The sequence below is a fragment of the Vidua chalybeata genome, chromosome 13 (assembly GCF_026979565.1).
Source record: "Vidua chalybeata isolate OUT-0048 chromosome 13, bVidCha1 merged haplotype, whole genome shotgun sequence".
NCBI lineage: Eukaryota > Metazoa > Chordata > Aves > Passeriformes > Viduidae > Vidua > Vidua chalybeata.
Window position 1 is genome coordinate 13490722 of NC_071542.1, and position 22095 is coordinate 13512816.

At 45.6% G+C, this 22095-nt stretch overlaps 1 protein-coding gene across 3 annotated transcripts in view; it reads left to right on the plus strand.

Moving 5' to 3' along the window:
* The window catches only part of NTRK3 (neurotrophic receptor tyrosine kinase 3), a 204178-nt gene that overhangs the window by 133834 nt on the left and 48249 nt on the right, over positions 1 to 22095 (plus strand). The window contains exon 13 of one of the 3 annotated variants that reach the window (XM_053954742.1): positions 3877 to 6592. The exons of the other annotated variants lie outside the window; for them this stretch is intronic. Coding sequence (XP_053810717.1) covers positions 3877 to 3995 — 119 coding nt within the window. The 3' untranslated portion in view covers positions 3996 to 6592. Of the gene's footprint in view, positions 1 to 3876; positions 6593 to 22095 lie in introns of those variants that run through there. 3 annotated transcript variants of the gene reach the window in all.

Sequence of the window (22095 nt, forward strand, 5' to 3'; positions counted from 1 at the left end):
AGCTGAGAGCATCAGGGAGAGCCTCACAGTGTGTTTCTGCTGAGCTTCTGTGACCTGCTTTGTTGTGGCAAGAGAGGCCTTAGGCTGGGTTACATCTCACCCAGTTACATGCTGTGAGAGGAAGGGAAAAAAGAGGGTTTTGTTTCCTAGCCCAGCAGATGAACCCATCCATGACAGGAAACCTGGGTTGTTGTGCTGCTTACCCCTCAGATATAGACACAGCAGTGCTGACTTTGACTAAAAGGATGGCCATTTCCTTTGCTCAGGATGTGGGCCAGGCTTGATGGTTTTCATGCTTTCTTTGATGCTATTCATGCTTCATATCTGCGCACAGAGACAGATAAAATGTACACTGTTGTTGGAGTCTCCTACTGCTTTTCCTTTATATCATAAATTCTGCTGTAACTCAGAAGAGAGCTCAAAGCTCTTTTGCCTAATGTGAGCTGTGTGGATAGCAGAGTTATGTTTGGCCAGCTTGTTGCCCTTAATTTGCTATTTTTGTTTAACCCATTTTTGCCAGGCGTTACATAGCATCCCGTTGCTTTTCTCATCCGTTCCCACAGCAATTTATATTGCTGTTTCAGAAGCAGTTTCCATCCCTGGGTTTCAAAACTGGTCTGCATTGCTCCTGCTGTGGCAGATAGGGATGCTGTGAGGAGTAGTGCATCATTTTCTGCGTCATTCCCTTGCCTCCCCATGTGACAATCCCTGCTGCTCCTCTCAGGTGATGTGGAGCAGCCTCAGGTCTCCAAGACTTTAGCAGCAGTTTTACCAGAAGGCACACAGGGAAGGCAAGGTGAAAATATCTGTTTTTTCCCCTTAGTTTTGCTCTCTCAGTGGAGGAAGTGTGTTCCTGGCAGGGCACTGACCATAGGCTGGATTGGTATGGGCATGGGGCAGAGTGGCCAAAACCCACTAGCCAGGGTGTTGGGAAACACGAGACAGCTCTGGAGGACTAAGTGGATGGCCGGGGTTGAGGACAAAAACTGATTGCATGGTTTGGTTGCCTTCAATTTTCTTGTCCTTTCATTGCCACATCCATCCAGCCTGCTTAGAGAAATGTCCCATCTGCTCCCTCCATCTCAAGCTGTTAGAGCTGCACAGCAAATCTGAGCTCATTCCTCCTTCCCTGTTCTCCAACACTCTCCATACATTTATTCCACTACCATACAATGGCTATTAGTAGAGACAGTATTATGTTTTATTTTAAAAAGTGATATCGCTAGAACTGGGAGAAGCACAAAGTTTAGTATGTCAGACCCTTTCCAATTTTGTAGGTCTTTGGAGATGTTTTTGATTTCAATCTACAGGGTGGGGATTTTTACCTCCTTATTATTTTCAGGCTTGCATGTTGGAGTTTCCCTACAAATCTACAACCAATGTCAAAGATAGTATTTTTCCTCCCATTTTCCAGCTGGCACTGACAAATGTGAAACTCCACAAAAGTTAATGTTTTTAAAATTTCCCTGACTGTTCTAGGAAGTTGAACATTTCTATTTCTCTTTTTTTTTTTTTCCCTTTTGACAAGTAAGAAAGAAAAAAAAAAAAGTAAAGCAAAACCCCCACATTTTTAAGACATTTCCAAGCCAGTTTTTCAGAAGCTAATAGCTGTGATGGTAGATGACATTTGTCATAGCAGCATCCAAACTCTGAACCTGTTGAGATTCACCCATTTTAACCCTGGACATCTCCGTGAGCATCATCCATCTCACATCTGTCAGCGAAGACATAAACCTAGCAAGAGCCTTGTTGGTTTCTGCTCCATACAAGAGAACGGGGTTAAGGGTAGCAGTACAATAGGGGAAACAGCAAGTGAGGACGAGAGAGAAAACCAGTCAGGAGAGAAGCATGTTTTTTTTCAGATTCTTTGGGGACTTTAATAAATCAGAAGGAGAGGATGCCAAAAGGACCGGTGCTGCATTGCTCTCCCAAGCCAGTGGGGATGTGTGCTCAGCCCTTCAGCTCCAGAAACGTGGGCTGTCCTCCTGCCACGCTCCTCGTCGTCCCTCGGCAGCCCCTGCGTGTCCGTGGTGGGGTAACCCCCACAGCAGCCCCGTTCTGCAAAGACTCTGCTGTCACTGGAGATCCCTGCAGCTGGGATTCACAGCACAGCACTGATGACAGAGAGCAAAACCCTTGGAGTCCCCAGCCTTAAGCCTTGCTGATCTTTCACATGTCCCTTCGCTGGGGCTGTGTGTCCCCAGTGGGTTTTTAGGTCTGTTGGATGTGGCCCGGCAGAAGTGAAATTGCCTTAATTTAGCAGAGCTGAGAAACACAAGGAAAATAAAGCAGACAGGAGTTCTCCTTGGAGATACTTAGTATTGTTGAGGATAGACTTTCCCAGCTATCCTTTGGCAGCCATAAAATATATTTATATTATGAAAAACAAAACGCGATAAATAGTGATGTTCAGGGATGCCATGTTTATTTGTGTCCCAGTGACTCTGATCACTTTAAACCATGAGAGTTGAGCCTGGCTCTTTCTCACTCTCATTTCGTTTACTAATGATATTTCATCGCTAGGAATTTGCCTATGAATCTTGTTTATGACACATGAACCAGAGCTGAGCCTGGCTTACTCTCCCATGTGGATCAGCCCTTAAGGGCCACTGAGAATAACAGATAGTTTCCCCCAAACAAGTTAAACAGTTCCAAACCAAACAAACAGCTTTTGTCTGCATCCCCAGGCCCATCAAAGGAAACATGTGCTTGATGTGCAGATGGAGTAAGATAGTACAGTGGAGAAATAGAAACTGATATAAAAGACAAAAATAGAAGAAATAGGAAAAGAAAAATCTTCTGGCTGGTGTAGTTTTGGTATGAGAAAATTTCCTAGCCTGTTTAAAAGTACTCTTCCTATTGAGATCAATTCTTATTGGCATCCAAGCCACTCTATGCTGCTCTAGTGATGCCAGACTTGAGTTAACTTAGCTGATTTGTTCAGGATCCTGTGACTGCATGAGGCGCAGGAGTATTTTCTAAATCTTAGAGCAATTATGTAGACAAGACATCCCAGTAATTTCTTGGAAGAATGCTTTAAACCCATAAGAATTTGCTATAGATGAGAGAAATCACCAAGATCCTGCCATGCATGTCTTGGTTGTGGCAAACAAGTGAATTTCCCTGGCTGGGGCATCCCAAGGCAGGTACATTCTGAGGAGATGTTTGATACAGCTCTTTAAAACATTTTATTTGCCCTGTAAGTTTGTTGGAGTGAAGGAAGGAGCTTGCCTATAATCTCTGCTCCCGTTATTTTTCATTCTCATCTGGGCAGTGTTTCTGGCAAATCCTAATCAGTTTTTTTAGAGAGGTGGGGTTGTGTGAGGAGAAGATGCCTCCAGCATGCAGGGTTCGGTGTAGATGGGACAGCTGGGATGAAGAAAGGTCTGTGGGGTTATGAGAGAGTCCCCAGCCTTGCAATGGTGCTTTTTGGCTTCAAGAATGTTGTGCCAGATTAGATAAATCATGAGAGAAAAGTAGGCACAGGAAGGAGTCTCCCTATTCCTCACTGTCTGCCTAGGGAAAAGATGGACTAGGTAGGAATTTGGACCTAGTGGGAACCTCTGGAAAAGAGTTGTTCCCAGTTGTCTGTCCAGACCTCTTGCATGCCCCTTGTCCTCAGAACACTTGTGCCTGCACGCTCCACATGAAATGATTGCCTGTTCTTTATGGAAAGACAGAGTGACGTAGCCCTGCCTGGAGAGGACATTTTGGCTTTAATTTAATGGCAACCGTTTGCTAGTTATTCATTTGGTTCTTTTTATATAATCACATGTGTGTCGATATCTCTCTCTTTTTTTCTAGTTTTGCTCTTTTTTGTTTTTTCGTTTACTTTATTTTGCTTTTTTCTTTTTTCTGTTTTTTTTTCCCCTTTAGGTTTCAGAGAAATTATGTTGAATCCAATAAGCCTCCCTGGACATTCCAAACCTCTTAACCAAGGCATTTATGTTGAGGATGTCAGTGTTTATTTCAGCAAAGGACGTCATGGCTTTTAAAAACTCCTTAAAAGTCCCTGTTCTGATGTCAAGTTTATAGGCTGTGCCCTCAAAATGGTGGGAAGCAGTAAGCGTGGTCTGTATGGATTGAGGTCTCCTCCTAATAGGACTCTACGGCCCTGCCTGTACACACGTTAAAGCCAACTGAAACTGTGGTTTTCTGTCACCAGATAACAGGGTTGTTCTTTTCCTCCAATGGTCGCTGTGTTCGTTAAATATTCCTGCAAGGCACAACAGCAGAAATGAGAGCAAATAAAGAGAATTAAAACCCAATTGAAAGGAGTCATCCTAATAACACAGTAAATAATTGTACTTTTGCTTTAAAATAAAACACAAAACAAAAAACAAACAAAAAAAAAAAAAAAAAGCCAACCAAACTGACATCTTTAGTCATGTCCTCCCTGCTTGGAGTTTTCCTTGTAAGCTTGTGTCTTCGCAACACCCAGTGAATGCTGCCATCACCTCTTACGTGGCACCGCCATGGGAGGTCTCCCAGAGCGAGCTGAGGCGGGGAGCCTGGAAGAAACTAAAGCAGAACGAAGACTTTTGGTAAGAACAAAGGCAGCCCCGCTCCCAGTTCTTGCACAGAAAATAATGTTGGAAGGAATGAGGATGGAAAGAAAAAAAAAAAAAAAAGTATCTTACTTCTCTGACAGGAAGAGAGTGTGGTTATCTTTGAAGTGCACATCTTCTAGGAGGCTTCTTCTGTTTGTCTGTCTGTCTGTGTGTGTTAGAGCGGCTCGTTGGATCTGACTATCTCGTTGTCGTACTCTGGTCTCTCCCTGCTGCTTAAATGATGAGCTTTATCTGAGGAGTTGCCTGCACTTCCCTCATGGATGGAGAATCCATAGCGCAGGAGGGTCTGTGTCCTTGCCAGGACTAGAGCAGTAAGCAAAGTGGAAAAGCATATCAGACGCACGCAGGTCCCATTGCTGGGCCTTTTCCAGCCCCATTTAGCTCTCCCTTGTATTCCCACCCCACTAGAGATTGGTTGCAACCCAGTTGCGTAGCCAGAACCATCAGCTCGAGGCTGGCTGACTCAAGGAGAGGGGAAAAAAAAAGTATTCTGTTGCTTCTTCTCTGGCAAAAACAGGAATATCAGTCCTGTTCTGGCCGATATTTGTATTCTCTCCCCCTCTCCTATCCCACTTTTGTCTTACTTCATCCAAAGCCTCTCAGATGGAAAAGTAAACCCTTTCATCCTGTCCTCAAGAGAAGCCAGCTGTCCTTGTGGCAATTTGCAGGGCTTTCCTTGGACTCTCTGGATGTCACATGTATGGGAAGTACAGATTTCCTCACACATATCAGTTATAACCTATAAGCAAAGCAAATTTTCTCTAGAGGACAAAAAATATTCTAAAAGCTCCAGGTGTGGCCAGATCCTTTTGAAAAGAATATTGGACCAGGACCTTGCTCACCAGCCACTCAGCTTTGCTTGCCTTCTTGGTGGCCCGAGATGACCTAATCACATCAGGGGTGTCTCTAAATCACCAGCCCTCAAGGGTCACTGCCACTGGAAAGAGTCACGGTCCCTCTCCACTAGAACTGGGCAGAAGCCTCAGAATGGATGTTCTGCTTCATCCTGCCTTTACAGGTGACCTGCACGAACCACCCTGGAGATTGCCAGGAGGTTTTATTATCAGCTGTCCCATAGGGATATTGCTGGGAATATTCCATTCTCTTGCTTCTTCTCCTGGTTCATTTGCATAAAAAGGTAAAGTGCAATAGAAGAGTACTGGAGAGATGGTGGCAGATTGCTTTAAGTTAATGGACATGCCTTAGGGGGGCATCTGCGTTAGCACGAGGAGACCTGGCTCAGGTTGGATGGCTTCAGAAACCATGACCAAATCTCCCAACAACGTTTCCTGCCCGCATCGGAGCTGGAAATGCCAGAGGTGCACTGCCAGAGAGGACCTGCGGCCGTGTGCCATGGACACCTCAATTCTGCAGATTCACAGAGTGAGGAGGAACTTCACCAAGCATGTGAATCACTGGGTGCTTGTCTGAACTGAATTTCCCCATCTCCTGGAAGTTGCCCACCTGACCTGGGGATGTCTTGTCCATCTGAACTGTCTCCCCTCCCTAGCACTGTTCAGGGGACTCTGCTCTCAACTGTGTGTATCAGTCGTAGAGATGCATCTGTGGGCCTGGACCAGAAGCCTATATCCAAACACCCTAGCAGAGGAAGGGTTGAATTTTGCAGCTCAGGTCCATCTCTGCTTAGAAGAAATCCTCCGGACCGTACAACGTAATTAAAGCAGTTCTCCCCACTGTGATCGATGTCTCAATTTGTTTAACACCAATTAAAGTCTCTGGTTCCTCACTGCTGAAAACGAAAGCCAGTCGTGGCTGTTTGCGATTGGTGGCTTTAAGTAGCAAGTCTAAGGATGTTTCTTTTTTAAATTTTATTTTATTTTTAATTATTGTAAATCATTACCTCATTTTCTGTCAATGAGATTCCTCCATCTTTGAGCATTCTTATCTTGCCATAACTATCATCCTGTGCTAATGGGAAATGGGACGGTCCCTTTTCACAGAGACTATAGGGGTGTTCAATGTCTAGTTTCTTAATAAACACTTTATTTTCTAACGAAACAGCTGCACCAGGCCTCTTCTTTGAAGACAAAATAAATAAATGTTCAGAATGACATGTCCTATAGTCTACTTCTTAATGAAACAGTCCACATGTGGGGAGTTTGGTTTGTTTTCTTCTTTGGCGGGTGCGGAGGGTGGGATTTACAGTTGTGATGGGAACATTGCTCAGGTGTAGCTCTTGCTTCTGGCACTCTCATCAGGCACAAAGATATTTTCTTGCATGGGAGCTTAGCTGTTAATGGTCTCAGTTGACAACCTGTTGGTTTTTGTAGCATAAAATGGTCATATTCCCAGGGACAAGCTGGTACTGCAGGAGATTGTGTCAGGATTTGCCAAGACAAGTTTCTATAGTTAGTGGAAAAAGTTTTATTAGAAGCCTTATCTCTCAGGGAGCTTGACAGTAAAAGATTGTTCTGGCTGCAGTGCTTTTCTTTCAGGATGTGCTGTTGCTTTGGGTCTCCTTGCTTGGCTGTGCAAATTGACAAAAACCAGCACAATTGACTGTTGGGTGTTGGATTTTTGTCCTCTCCTCAGGAACATTTAACCACATGTTAAGCCCTCAAGGGTGTGTTTGCTGTTGTGGGGGTACAGGTGAGCGCTGTGCTCAGGTTCCTCATCAGAAATTCATGTCCGGGTGGTAGGATGCTCCAGGAGAGAGGAACCATTCTGCAGTGTGTGAGACTTGGCATGAGGGTGTGTCTTAGTAGTTGTGTCTTAGAATTGTTCACAGGAGATGTCACTGATGTAACTAAAAGCTGCTGTGCCAACCTGCAGGTGACAGTGGGCATGAGGACGGGGGTGTGTTTGAGCACATATTGGTGGATGATGCTGGAAGCCTCTTCGAAAACCTGGTGAGAGTTTTGATGAGCAAATTAAAAACATGTTTTCCAGCATCCTTCTGTTCCTATAACTTCCTGGCATGACTTTCAAGTAAATGTCTCAAGATGATGCTGTGGGTGAATTTCCGCATGACCTTCCCTTCTAATGAGTGTGTCTCTAGGAGTGATGGGGTGCTGTGGTTCACAGGATTAGGTGAAGGCTGGGACCTTAACCTTTCCAGGAATGTCTGCACTGCTCAAGACAAATGTTTGTCTCCTAACATAACCTTACACAAGGGATGAGCAGCTGAGCTGCATTGGATTCCATCCCTGTTTCCTTTTTCTTTCTGAGGTGTGGGAAACAAACATGGGCTTTGGAAGCTCTGTCTTTTCTTCTCCACTACTGCAGGGTCTGTTATGAGATTTCTCAGCCCAGAAACATTGCAAACAGTGGTTGATTAGCCAATTACTCAGGCTGCTGCCATGGTCAGCTTTGGTTCACTTTGCTTTGTGTTTCAGGGCAACTGACTCCTTACGTATGAGTTCCCACAATACTTTTAATGCTGTCAGTTCAAAAGGAATTGATTTAACTATGGGCTCTGACAGGCCTCACAGAGGGGTTGGGCACTTGTTTCTTCTTGTTCTTTCTTCTTGGTTGTCTCTGTTGCCTGATGTACCCATGTGAAGGCTCCATGCTCTTCGTGACAGCTGAACCATGAGCTGATAATGCTGTGCTGCTCTCTCTCCCCACTCTGGCTTCAAATGACTCTTCAAATAAAGAGTTATTACTGAAGGAGCTTGGGATGCTGGCTTGGGATGCTGGCTTGGTAGGGTGAGGGCAGTGGACCTCTAGCAGGAATGATCAGCTCCTCCTGAACATCACAACCCTGCCTCCTCAGGTCTTGTAGAGTGTGGAGCCTGTGTGTGAATAAGCAGAGAAACAAACTTTTGGCTCATTGTACTTTGACTCTAAACAGATGGAGTCATGTTTCTTTTAGTTCCTGCTTGGAGGGAGCACGATGGGCACAGTGTGTTTCTGGCACTGTAGCTCTCTCCAGGATGGAATCATTGTGTGGGACCTTGGGCTCAGACTTGCTGCAGGGCAGTGTCTGGTGTGTGGGATGCTGTAGATCATGATTGGGGTATATTGAGTTTCCACAGCTGCTTATCCACATTGCACTGAGTCCTGATGTTCTTTGCTGCTCTTTTGTTTATTTAGGTATGCTTTTGAGGAGTCGTGCCTTCTCTCCCAAGAGGCTTGAGCTTGTTTTGAAGGTGGTGGTTTGGTGTTTCTTTCTACCATTAGGCCTTTGTCCTTTCCCTGCGTCTGTGTCCTGCTGTCCAGGGAATTCCTGGGATCTGTGGGGAGTCAGAGGAAGCTGCTTCTGCTGATTCAGCAAATGCTCTGCTCTGATTTGTACCCAGAACAAGCTGCAGATCCTCAGGGTTAAGCCTGGCATTAGCAGAGGATAAAGAGGCCTGGACACAGTAGTAAAGCTAAAAACCACGGGTCTGGAGGAGCAGCAGCAAGAGAGCACACGAGAAATCAATGCTGAGTGATTTCATTTTTTTCCCTTAACGTTTGGAAGCACTTCTGGTGTGGTTTGTGAAATGAGTCAGAGTCCATATTAACCATGCATTTACCAGTGCCTGCAGAGCCTGAGCAGTTGGAAGAAAATTTAACAAACTGTGGGCAAGTGCATACAGCTGCTTTGAAGGTGTGGGTATAGTTTGATAGGAGACCTGCCCACTCACAGCTGGAAAAGGTGCTTTACCTGGTGAAGCAAGGATGTATCTTCTGCTGTTGTGGTGCATTTTGCTTTGCCTTTATCTTTTGTGGCTTCTCCAGTGTTGTCCCCACTACTTTCCTTAAGACAGGCAGGCTCCTTGGTGGTGCCAGCATGTGGTCTGATGCCACAGAGCTAGAATAAATCCCAACCCACACTCCAGTAAATAACTGCAGGAAGATTCCTTCGCAAAGACAAGATGATAGTTTCTCCAGCAGTAAAACAGAGCGCAACAGCAAGACAGCTATATTTGAATTTTGGTATTATTTTGAACTTGTGAGTGTAATTGCTGACTAATCAGCAGGAATAAATTTTGGTTGTTCTATACAAAGTGGAGGGATTTGTTCTAAGTGCTGGTTAAATGATTTGCTCTGCTATTAGTGACTCATTTGTGATCTGTGCCTGATTCCTGCAGAGAAGCTGACTTTCTGTAAGCATTTGGTTATTATTTCAGAGTCTTTGGCCTTTTTTCTCCAAGATTTTGCTTCAGATATTCATGTTGTATGATGAGTGCTGGTTTTGCTCTTGGGTTGGGTGAGTGAATGTTTCAGACAAGTAGTCAGAAATGTAACATGCAGAGATACCCTTCAATCATCTGTTATTTGGGGTTGTCCCCAACCCCATGTTTCTTTCTCATATGTTGGGATTGGTACCATCCCAACAGGTCTTTCTGCTGGCAAGAAAAACTGTCATTGCCTGGGTCTCTGGAACAGTTAAGAGCTTGTTTTCACAGCAAGTAGCTTTCCTGGCTCCAGTCTGAATTCTGGGAGCAGCCTGTGTCTGACCTGTGTGTGGGTTTCCATGCACTGGTGGCAGAGCAGCTGCTGCTGGGGGTCAGGCTCATTCATGAGGAGTCAGAGAGCGCCAGACTGGAGCTGCATTAGGCTCAGTAAACTGCCAGAATGTCTGAATAAACTGATTTTGGCCAGGTCATCATTATCTTAAGTGAGTCAGAGATGTGTCCAGGCTGTTTATTAAGGTAATTGGGAGAGGGAGGGAGGGAGGGATGCTTACAGTCCATGGACTAGGCTGGTGAGGTGAGGGAGTATATTGCAACATCTGACACAAGAGAGAGGGAGCTCCTGGTCTTGCAAGCTGATGTATCCAAGGCCTGGTCCTGCCAGGATTCAGTCCCTGGTGCCACAGTCAGGCATGTACAGTGACATCATGCTAATGCACATTTCAAACATCACTGATGTGAGCTCATCTTGCCAGGCTGAAGAGTCATACCTCTGCTCAGGTCTCCTCATAAGGCCTTGTTGCCCGGCAATTTTAGAGATATTCTGGATCAACAGAACATTTTGGGTTCGCTGTATCAGTGTCAGGCAATATGTGGGGATGAGAGGAGCTGCTGTGCACGGTCACTTCTTCCTTGATAGTGCCTGGTCCAGCCCCCTGTAGGCTTCTGAAGGTGGCTGCAGGTTTGCTTTGTGCTTCCTGGACACGTTGGTTTATCTGGTGGTCCCAGAGGGTTTGGAAGTTTAAGTGTTTAAGCTCCAGCTCAGGACTGCTGGAACACCTCCAGAGGTACGAGTCCCCCAAAGCCAGCACATCTCACCACGCACAGACGTTGCAGGCAACTGAGAAGGGCCTCCCTTAAAGACAGGTAAGTGTCATTTTTCCTCCTTCTAGGGAGCTATTGTGTGTAATGTGCCGGATTCAGATCTCTAGCAGGAATTATTTTGATGGATCTGCTGTAAATGCACCAATGATAACTGACTGCATTAGACAGTATCAGTGGGAAACTGTCAGTCCCTGCTCAGGAGAAAGCAGGGTCTCTTCTGGCTGGAAATGCTGCAGGTCTGGCACCGTGTGGGAGTGGAAAATCAGAAGAGCCAAGTGCTGCTGGAGGCCGGGGTTAACGCCCACGGCTGCTCCTTTTGGCCACCAGGTCAGGTGTGGCGAAGGAGGATGCAGCCGGAATGCCAGCAGGTATGGCAGAGCTGTGGGAGGTGTTTGGCATAGCTGCTGACTCCTTTAAAAACTTGAGAGCACAGAACTGCAAGGGTGGCTACTTGATGATAGTGCCAGTCTCTCATTTTCATTAGCAATCAGCCAAAAAAAGGCTTAACCCTCCTGCCCAGGGCCAGCAGCGCATCCAACACAGAGAGAACGCTTTTTTTGCAGCCATATGACACGCTTGCCACTCAATCCCAACAGAAGATTTTATAGCCATGGCTTCAGAAGAAGGTAACAAAATCCCTGACAGTGTATCTTGGATGAAAGTATCATCCTGTGACTAGACTGAGCTCAGTTTAATCCTGTTAACCTCACAGTGGACTCTTGGGAGCTGGGTAACATTCTCTGTAGGTCCTTAAGCTTCTCTGCATGGCTGTAATGTGTGAAGTATCTCATGTTTTGCCAAATTTCCTTCTCTGGATTCAGTGATGCTGGCATGAACCTCAAAAAAAAAAAAAAAAAAAAAAAAAAGGCAGAATGATATCAATAGCAGTCTCACAAAGGAAGGTGAATATCTCTCACCAAAAATTCAGAGTCATCCTTAGAAAACAAAGAAGACTCCTGAGCATAAAAGATATTGTTACCAAATAGGTAAGGATTGACAATGTCCCTTCTAAGGAAGACCTCTAAGACTCAAAGAGCAAGGAAATGTGGTGATATGAGCTGTAGATATAGCACAGACTGAAACCTGGCTCTTTAATCTGAAGGGGCTGCTGAAATCAAAGGGCTGCACAGGAATCTATTTGGATGATGCATTGAAGGGCTGGTTCAACCCTTTGGGGCATATCTGTGCCCTTAGTTTATAGTCTGTCATCCAGCTGGGCTGTTGGTGTGCCAGCACAGGGAGGGAGCCATCCCACAGCTTGCTGGACATGAGCCACTCCAGTCCTCCCTCTCTGAAACCTCCCCACCTCTCGTTTCCCAGTGCTCCCTTCTGAGTAAGAACAGGTCCCCACTGGTTGGAGCTTTCACCAGATCTCACCCAGCCCCATGCTTAGGTTCCCGAACAATAAACTAGAGGATGGTCATCTCTTCAGTGGGGAAAAAAAAATGCCTTTGTAGTTGTCCAAAGTGGTGTCCTTGTCTGGAGAAGTAAGTAGATGCCTGCTGATCATGATGCAGGGGGGTGTGTATGTTTGTGTTTGTATGTGTAGTAGGAATGAAATATTCATGTTGGAAAGGTGGTGTTGGATTTCCAAGGGAAGAAACACATTCATGAAATGTGATCCACAGCCCAAGGCAGAGGATTGGAGGTCAGGATGGTAAAGCCTTGAGGGGCTTAGGCTGTGACATGGAGGTAAGTTTTTGCTGCAGCTTCCCCACCTGCAGTTCTGTATAAATGATTTAAGTCCCCCACAGTCCACTGACAGTGTCCATGCACTGCGACTGCCAGTGATGGATGAGAATAGCCTGGCTCTGAGCTGGGTGTGATTCCAGACAGCAGCTCTGGAGACCCTCAGAGCACATCCCTGTGTCCTAGAGACTGAGCTGGGGTCTCTCACAGAGCTCAGCTGCAAGCTCAGAACAGCTGCTTGGGTTTGGGAAGAAACAGGGAGACACAAGGGTCCTTTCCCAAGGGACATCCAAGCCCAAGTGCAGGCAGCACACATGCTGCTCCCTGCTCCCTTAAAACCCCCTGAAAAAAATACTCTTTGTTCTAGGAGATATAGATTATATATATTTTAAGGCTTCATGAATCATTCATAGCTGAAAGATAAAACTGAGCATCAGAGCCAAGGAAAGGCTGAGGCTGTGAGGCGAAGCAAGGAACATTCCATTATGTATTGTGCTCAAACTTGACCTGGCAGTACCTCCTTGAAATCTTGCCTTTGCTTTGGGAAGTCCTCTTTTTCTCCTAAAAATCTGAACTACTCACCTACTTTCAGTAGATAATTGTAGGAAGAGCATAATCAGCTGCTTCCCTTGCTGTGCAGCTTGATGGTTGGCTTTTGAAGAGTTAAAGTGTATGTCGTAGTGAGCATGTGAGAGCACAGTGTGGCTGTCAGGAAAAGCATGGACATGTTGGCTTGGAAGGAGAATGAAAGAATCCTAGGGATGCTATGGGATCAAGCAGGGTTTAAGGATTAACACTTAGTCTGGCAAACAGTGTCAGGTAGGGATTATTGAGTGGTTTGGGAAGAGAGTCTGGGTGTTTTCTGACTGAGCCAAGCACTTCCAGGCTCAGTGTGGCACAAGCCAGCTGTGAATAAGGGCTCCCGCTCACTTGTGGTCACTTGGTGGTCAGCATGAAATGAGTTTGTGAGTGTGAGCCTCGTGCCTGGCAGGCAGATGTCCTTAGCTCAGAAAACATCTCTGGTTTCTTGGATGGAAGCAAATGCTGATGATTAAGTCCAGAGTGTGGCTGTATGGCAGTGATTTGTGGTGTCCTGACCTCTTGGCAAAAAGAAAAAGCCAACACAAGCTGTCTGGCTAGCAGCAGAACTCACAGCCAAAGAGTGGGAAGGGAGGAAGAGGGACTGGTTGTTTGGTTTATTTTCTTTGTGTTTGCTGTTGTTGTCTGTTTGATTCTGTAATCCAAGATAAGGGCTGGAGCTTTCACTTTATAAGATCATGGTTTTCTTTCCTGTATCAGTTGTATTACAGTAAAAAATCATGTTCTGCTTGTCCTGATTAAATGGCAAAATGTTCTACCAGAGCAGCAGGAAACTCTCATGTTGCTTTGCTATTTCCTTTTTAATTACTGTCACCAATTCATTGGCAAGAGTAATCTTATTGCTCAGGGCTGGAGACACCTTCCCTTTCCATCGCTATACAGCCCCAGGGCTTGTAAAATGCACTTTTGGCAGTAAGGTGAAATTAAGAGAACTTCATTTATTTGCTGCATTTCATTTGTGCCAGCACAAGAGCATATGAGGCCACAGTCTAGCCTGGGTATCTGGTATTGTCCAAGTTAAAAATAACCCCACTTTACTCTGCTCACTCAAAAGTTATTTTTCACCCAGAACCTTTCAGGCCACTGCTTGGCCAAACAGCAGTGACAGAACCAGGGAGAGAGTGACCAGGGGTGGGGTGGGGTGACAGGCACCCCACAAAGGTAAGTGGCTGAATCAGAGCAACAGGACTGGCAGCTGATAGTTTGCAGCAAGCAAACACCATGACATGCAAGACGTCTGCTGCAAAAAACTGGGAGAGAAATTATTTGAAAACATGTGCTCTTTCTAAAGCTTTTATTTTTTAATAGAGAAAACCTTTCAGGCCCCTTTTTAATTCATAATAAAGAGCAGGTTGAAAAGAAGGAGAGGGCAAATGAAGACAGCAAGGCTTGCTAACTTCCTTTAAAGTTGGAAGGTCACCTTTAAAAATGGATGAATGCAGCATTTGGAAGAAGCTCCAAGGCAGCAGGCCTGGGGTTCAGCACTAGAATAGGAGGCAGAACAAAGATGAAAAGAAGAATCCAGTTGGGATCTAGGAATAGCTGCAGAGCTGCAGATCCCCGTGGTGGACTTGGGTGGAGGCGGTGTTTAAGGGAGCTTCTCTGCCCGCTCTCGGGAAGCTGCGGTTGTGCGTGGTGATGTACTGGGGAAAGTTAAATCTGGAGCTGGATAGCCAGCTGGACTGCACAGGGGCACATGGATGTGTGCTGGCACTGTGGGAGTAAGATTGGGATCTGGGATAAAATTAAAGCACTGCCTGCCCATTTGCATTCAGGGATGCTGGGTAGCTCTACAGCTGTCTTGTCTGGTGTGGCTGTGTCCTTGCTGAGTTTTCCCTTTTCCTGGGACTCTTCAGGGAGTGGGAAAAGGGTGATCACAGCAGGAATCCTGGTGATGACTTGCTGCTTCCCAGTGCTAGCCCTTCCCACCTTTCCTTGACACAACCTGGGAGCTCTCTGGTGGGAACAGGACATAAGGGGAGGAGCGGGGACTGTATTGAGTGACCCTGGTGCTGCTCTCAGCTGTGTCTGCCATGGCCAGAAGCTCCCTATGTCAGGGGAACAGTTCTTAGGACTCACCTAAGAACTGAACACATTTCATATTTAAGCAATTGCCTGTCTTTCCCTCTGAGCCAAGACGCAGGGGCATCAGACACATGCTATCTATTGCTTATTAAGTGGTTTAACAAGCCCAGCTAATTACAATGTACTCAAGGATTTTGTAGCTTATGAAGACAGTCCCTGTTTGTTTGTGTCAGTGCTTTAATACATTAATACACCAATTAAGCCTCGGGAGGTGTGTGTGCTCACACAGCTTTACATATGGGGAGGCATGTTGATGGTTTTCATGTCAGCTGCGGCTTCTCTGGCTGTTACAGCTCCAGCTCTGAAGGGATGCTTGTGGTTTTGCACTCAGCCTTGTCACTGGAGGGACATGCATCCCCTACATAAAAACATTGTTCTCCCTGCCCAGAAATATGTTGTTTTACAAGACTCAGGCAGACATGGGCACTCTGTTGTTAAGGTTTCCTTCTCTCAGACAGGCCTTGGAGAGTTTCTCGGTCTCTTTCCTTCTCAGTGCTGATGATACAGGCAATTTGTGCCTGAAAGTGTTGACTTCTCTGCCTCAGTTAGTCCTGAGAGGTCAGCAGTGGGAGGTTCTGCCTGTGACACATGCATTAGTTTGCAAAGGGCCCAGCACATTCATTAAGGCACACGGTAACGAGCACTAATCAGTGCACAGGGCACCCAGCGTGAGCCAGTGCAGGATGGGCTGGAGCAGGCAGCGAGGGTCAGAGGTAAAAGCCTCCTCAGGGCACTCACAGCTCAATGAAAAGAAAGCAGTCATGGGGGGAGGAGAAGGAGAAATGACAGATTAAAGGAAATTGAGCAACTGTAATAAATACACTTGAAATTGAAGTGATTATATTCCCTGTGGAGCTGAAGTGCTGAGGAGGGTCTGCAGAAAGGGCAGCCACACAAAACCAGCAGCCTTTTGGAGATCTGGCTTACAGGGAATGCAAAATGAGTGGAAGAAAACTGGCTGGGCTTTAATGCAGGTCTTTCAGACACAGTTGGAAAGGCTGCCCTAAACATTCAGTCTAGTAAAAATAAAGATAATAGAAGGCAGGGTGATGGGACTGACATACACCAGGCTGGCTAAGCCAGAGACTGGAACCATAATGGAGCACTGCTGAAGGATCACAATGAAAGGAGAGGGGAGGAAGAAGAATGCAGGAGAAAACAAAGGGGTGGAAAGCAGCAGCCATACAGATGCTGAGGGTGTTTTTCAGGCAGGGAAGTCCTTTTGCACATAAGCATCTCAGAGACAACAAAACTGGCCTCATTTCAAGGAGGGGTTTGGAGTTTTGAGGAAAATAGGGATTTGGTACAGAGGATATGGAGGAGAAAGTGATTATCTTGAGAGTGTTATATGGAGAACTTACAAAATGATGACAGAACAAAAGCCAGCCTGAATCAGTGATAAGAGGAGAAAAAGATTATCAAATATTTTTCATCTGCCAAAATTGCATCCAGCTTTATGGAGGATGAAGAGTTCATATCAGTGACCAGCTGTTCAAGGGCATGGGACCAGGTGAGCACCCTCTACAGATGGAGAGCACATCCTGAGGGTATGCACACAACTTGCCAAGCTCTTTGCTGACATTTTAATTTGCCTGTTTAAAATTTGGCAGATGGATGAGAGTTGGAAAGTGGTGGCCATAATGGGAACAAGAGACAGACCAGTGAGTTTGGTGTTTGCTCTGGGACATTCTTGGGAATCTTCTTAAACTTTAAATGATGTTGTGGGAAAACACCTGGAAAACAATGCTCTGTGAAGGCCAAAGTAATGTGCCTTGAAAGAGTGGGAGGTCACACTCTACTGATCCTGAGAAGCTCTCTGCCACCATATCTGAGGGAAATTCAGTGGATACAGTGCTCTGAGGTGTTCCACAAGTACGTGACAAGGGCCAGCATCTGAAATTAATGACTAGGGGGTAGAAGCATTGACAAATGCATCGACAAAACAAAGAACACGTGTAGAAATCTGCCCTAAGAGCAAGAGACAGAAAAGTGTTGTTGCTAAAAGTGTTTCCAATTGGAAAGAGGCAGAAAGCCGTGTGTCCTGGAAGTCACTGTTAATCACCTGTGTTTTTCTTGATGTTTGCTAATGATCTAGAAGAAAATGCTGAAGGCAGGAACCAGAGTTCTCTCTGCTGTAGCATCATGGACTGAGGAATTTTTCACCAGCATGGACTATGCTCAAGGTCCCAAACACAGCCAGAGCTTCTCCTGATTTGGGATGTGTTTGAGAGAGGAATCCCTAGAGAGAGAAAAGAAGCAGAGAGAGGGACACTGCAATTTATGCCACAGAGAAACAGCGCTATTCATTAAGAAAGGATGAATGAAGCAAACTGGCCAGCTTAGGAATTTTTTGTTCACGGAACTCTTTCCAGAAATGAAGATGTGATTTTTAACAGCTTGGTAATTATTCATTCCTTGGTTATTTTTTATTTTTTTCTTCTCTCTCTACCATTCCAGTTTGTAGTTTGGAGACCTCGGATGACTTGATGTGAGCTCTGTTTGCAGGAGAATTGCAGCCTGGCTGTGTAAATGCAAGTCTGAGTGAAGTTTTGAACTCTGGGTACTCGTATGCACTCAGATATTGATCTGGGTATGTTTTCCCACTACCTGCTTTAAAAAATCTCTGCCCTGGGAAAAGGTTAAAAGACTTGATTTAAACTCTGATTGATAAAGAAAAGACTTCAAGGTGACCTTTTCAATACAGGCTGAATTTGGGGTCACTTTCCAAGCTCAGATTGCAGTAAGGAAACAGGATTTGTACGGAGATTGATGGATTGGATTAGTGGCCTCTCATTTTGCCATGTTATCATCCCAATATCTGATACTGGCCCTTCAATTAAGGCAGTTCAGGAAAGCAATGTATGTAGTCTTGTTCAAGGTATTTTTGGAAGAAATGAGATCTGTCCTAGGCTAGTGAGGAGAAACAGCTTAAGGTATTGAAGTTCTTTCCACCATTATACACCACTCAGTGCTCTGCAGCATCACCCACATATATTCATCTACAAATTGCTGTTGCCAGCTTTGGGAGGTTCTTTTTATGCCTCTGCATCCTCAGGTAATTGAAAAACAGTATTACTCTTTCCCACCTTCCCCAGAAATCTTGCTGATTTTGGTCCTTTCCACTAGCAGTATGTTCTTGCTGTAAAACTTCATAATACACATTTAAATTTAAGCTGTTAAGCCATATATGATATACATAAAAAGTATATGTGTGTATATATGTATATATATATATAATATCTTGGTTTTGTAGCGGAAGATCCTCATAGGTTGCCTTCCCCATGTGCCTTGAATACCAACTTAACAATCATCCACTCTTCAAAGAGAGTTCAGTTAAAGCTGAACATGCACCTTTTCACCATCTGCAATTAATCATGTCTTCTGAGGCCACCAGCACTGCAGAATGTTTTCTTGAGTCTCACCAGGGCCTTTAAGAAGAATTAACTGGGTATGTTTCCTCTGGTGCAGACACTGATGTTTGGCCACAGGAGAAAACTGTAGGATTCTTTTTCTCCCCCCTCTTGCACTCATTGAAATTTGTGCTGGATTTTGTGAAAATTCACCCCAACCATCTGGCTCATAATCGTGTGAGACATTGCTGAAGGATGACAGACAGAAAAATGGACAATATATATTGTTTTATCACCCTGTGTTCTCCCTGAGCTGGGAGTGTCAGAGACAATAACCCAGGATGGATTCTCCTTTATAACCACAATAAGGGACACAGTGAAGCAGTGCCATCAGGGAAGAATGCTCTAACAAGAGCATGTGGCTCCTTAAACAGTGCTGACCTCCTGGTGATGAGGGATTTTCAAAGCCTAACCCAAGGAGACCTCTTTCTGGTTCACCTCTCACTGCTCAAAGAGGTTTGTTTGTGCCAAGGAGAGGAAGGTGGTGCTGGCTGGACAGTGCCTCTGCACAGCCAGTGCCTGGGAAACAAGTTGGATCCCACTGTGGAAGAGCTTTGGAGTCAATGCAGGGCTGAGCTGCTGCCTTTAGGGATCCTCTTCTGCAGGATGGACCCAGGTGCTGGTGGGCTCCTTTCTCTCATCTAGAGCTGCTCTGCTGTTACTCCCCTCTTTTTTTTTTTTTTCCCTACAGCAAGGGGAACCTTGGAGGAAAAGTGGATTCTCTTGGTGTGCAGCCTCCCAGGAGCACCAGCACAAAATTTGTTGCTACTTGTGACTCAGGCACAGGCCAAAGGGGCACAGTCATGCATAGACCTGGAGGGTTAAATGAGGACCAGCTGCTCTCCCCATCAGATTAGTAATTCCTTTGTATGATCCTCCTCCTCTTTATCCCTCCCTGCATAATTTGCTGCCTCTTAACAATAGCCTAAATCACCCAAACCACAGTAATTTTAGAGCCCAGCAGGCAGAGCTGTCTCACATTACTCCTCCTTCAGGGGTTTCCTTCTGCAGGAGGAGCTGGTGAGATGGAAAAAGGGATGTGCAGACAGAACAAGCAGGGAGAAAGCCAAGGAAACCTCAGGCAGAAAAAAAGACAGAGCAAGGTCCATTTGGGTGTTAGGAAAACATGGATCTGAGGGAACACCTCATCAAGCCACAGACATAAAAACACCTCCTGTGTTGGTCCTGTGAGAAAGGGAGTTGGAGGGGGTGGGAAGGAAGGAGAGAGTTGGAAATTGGGCAAACTAGAGAGAGACTATCTAACAAAATCATAACTTGAGCCCGCGATCTGTCTCTCAACACCTCATGTTTTTGCTCCATATGGCCTCACTTCTGGAATTTTCTTGTTCCATGGGTTTGGCTGCATTAGCCACTCGTTTCATGACCACCAAAGTTGTTGCTGTGAAAATGACTGGGCATGGGGCAAGAAGTGATATTACTACCTGGAGTCTACAGACACCAAAAAAAAAAAAAAAAAAAAAAAAAAAAAAAAAAAAGAGAGAGATGATGCTACATTTCTTTCAAGATTGTCCTTTTCCTTTTTTTCTTTGTGATGATGGTGAGGATGGCAACAATCAGAAGCACTTCCAACCTGCCTGGAGCTCTAGCTGGAAAATGCAGAACACAAGGCCCTTTCACCAAATTTTCTGCTTTGAGAAAGTCCAGGAATTCTGTCACAACAGATTTTTCTGAAAGTCTTTATGCAGTTCCACATCTGGTGGAAACTGCACTTTGTCTAAAAATACTTCTTCATTTTGCACCCAACTTTGGGGTTAGTTCTTGTTCTGTACTTTGCAAGGGAGATCACAGTTTTATTCTGAACACTTCCAAACCATACCTCTTTCTTTAGCGCCATCCTTTTAATAGTCACATATTTTCCAGAACATATTCAGTATATCTGGATTTTTTTTAGCAATTATGGTGTGGGATAAATCCTTCAGACTGTGAATCAGGGCAGCAACTGAACAACAGTGAAACAGTAGTATCAAACCCCCTAAATACTCAAAATTAGAAGGAAAAGCTTAATGCAGTGACCTGGACCCTGTGCTGCAATATCTGCATGGGTGTGCAAGCATGCTGCAGCATAGCACAGAGGTTGATGGCTGGGATGGGAGTGACACCAGCAAGATCTGGCTGCTGAGGCCAAAAAGGGCAATGATTGACCATGGGATGTCTGTGGGGGTCAGTACTGGCTGGGCTGAGCTCTGCTGGTAGCTTTTGGAGGGAGCAGTGGTGGTGCCTGGCACACCTTGATGTCTGTTTGGGTTGATGGGGAATGCAGTCTAATCAAGGCTGTTGCAAGGATGATGGAGCTTTTCAGTGCTGCTCCCAAATTAAGGAGTGTGAGGAAGAGCCGGTGCAGGGATGAGGGCTGGGAGAAGGGCTCATGTGGCACCAGTTAAGCCAGCCCTGTGTGGCATCTGCCTGCTGGGACACTGTGGGGATACCAGAGGACAGCAAAGGCCAAGGCTGAGTTCACTGTGAGCAAACTCCTTCCTTCAAAGGATCCAGGAACTCATTTCTGGCCCTGCAGCAGCTCAGCCATGGAGAGGCTGCTGCCTGCACCAGGCCCTGGAGTCTGCTCCATCTCTGTAGCGGAGCTCTGGCTGCGGAAATGTGAGGCTCAAGGCTGCTGAAAGCAGGTTCTGCCGGACTCCTGGCCCTGCTGTAGCAGGCAGAGCTGTGCAGTCAGCTCCAGACTGGGGCAGCCCATAGCCCTGAGCCCCTGTGACTCGAAGGTGGAAGGTAAGCCTCTGTGTTCCTGCTGGGAGACATTCTCCAAGCTGCCAGGCTGCTGCTGAGTCCTGGTCCCTTCCCACTTTCTTGTGATTATCCGTCTTGGCAATAGGACGCTGTTAAGTGTCTGATTACTGTGTTGTTGAAGCCTTAAGCCTGAAATCTGACTATCACGTGGTCCCTCGAGAGGCAGCCAATCCCCCTCCAACCCTCCACCAGTAATCCTTCCTTTCCCTTGGAAAAATAGTAAAACACAAAGACAAGTGGTATCTGTCTGCAGCAGCACTTTCCAATCAAGTGAAGACTAGCTGGAAAATCAAATCAGCTGGTAAGTTGCTGCAAAACACAACTCTATCTCCTTAAAATCTCCTGTTTTGAAGGGATGAGCTGAACAGCAATAGCTGCTGATGTAAAACAAACCATTATGCCTCCTATCTCCTCTCCAAGCCCCCCTCCCTGCAGACGCTTGAGTCTGAAGGAGGCAGATGCTCTCTGAAGACTATTTTCCTCTGTTAAATAAATTCACTTTCAAATAATGTGTAATTAAATGTGTGGTATTGAATTAATGTTTTATTCTGAGTGCTTTGGCAGCAGGGGACCTAGGGGCCTGGCTGGTGGAAAGAAAACATGCTCACCAGAAAGACTCTTCTCTTCTCTTCTCTTCTCTTCTCTTCTCTTCTCTTCTCTTCTCTTCTCTTCTCTTTCTCTTCTCTTCTCTTCTCTTCTCTTCTCTTCTCTTCTCTTCTCTTCTCTTCTCTTCTCTTCTCTTCTCTTCTCTTCTCTCTTCTCTTCTCTTCTCTTCTCTTCTCTTCTCTT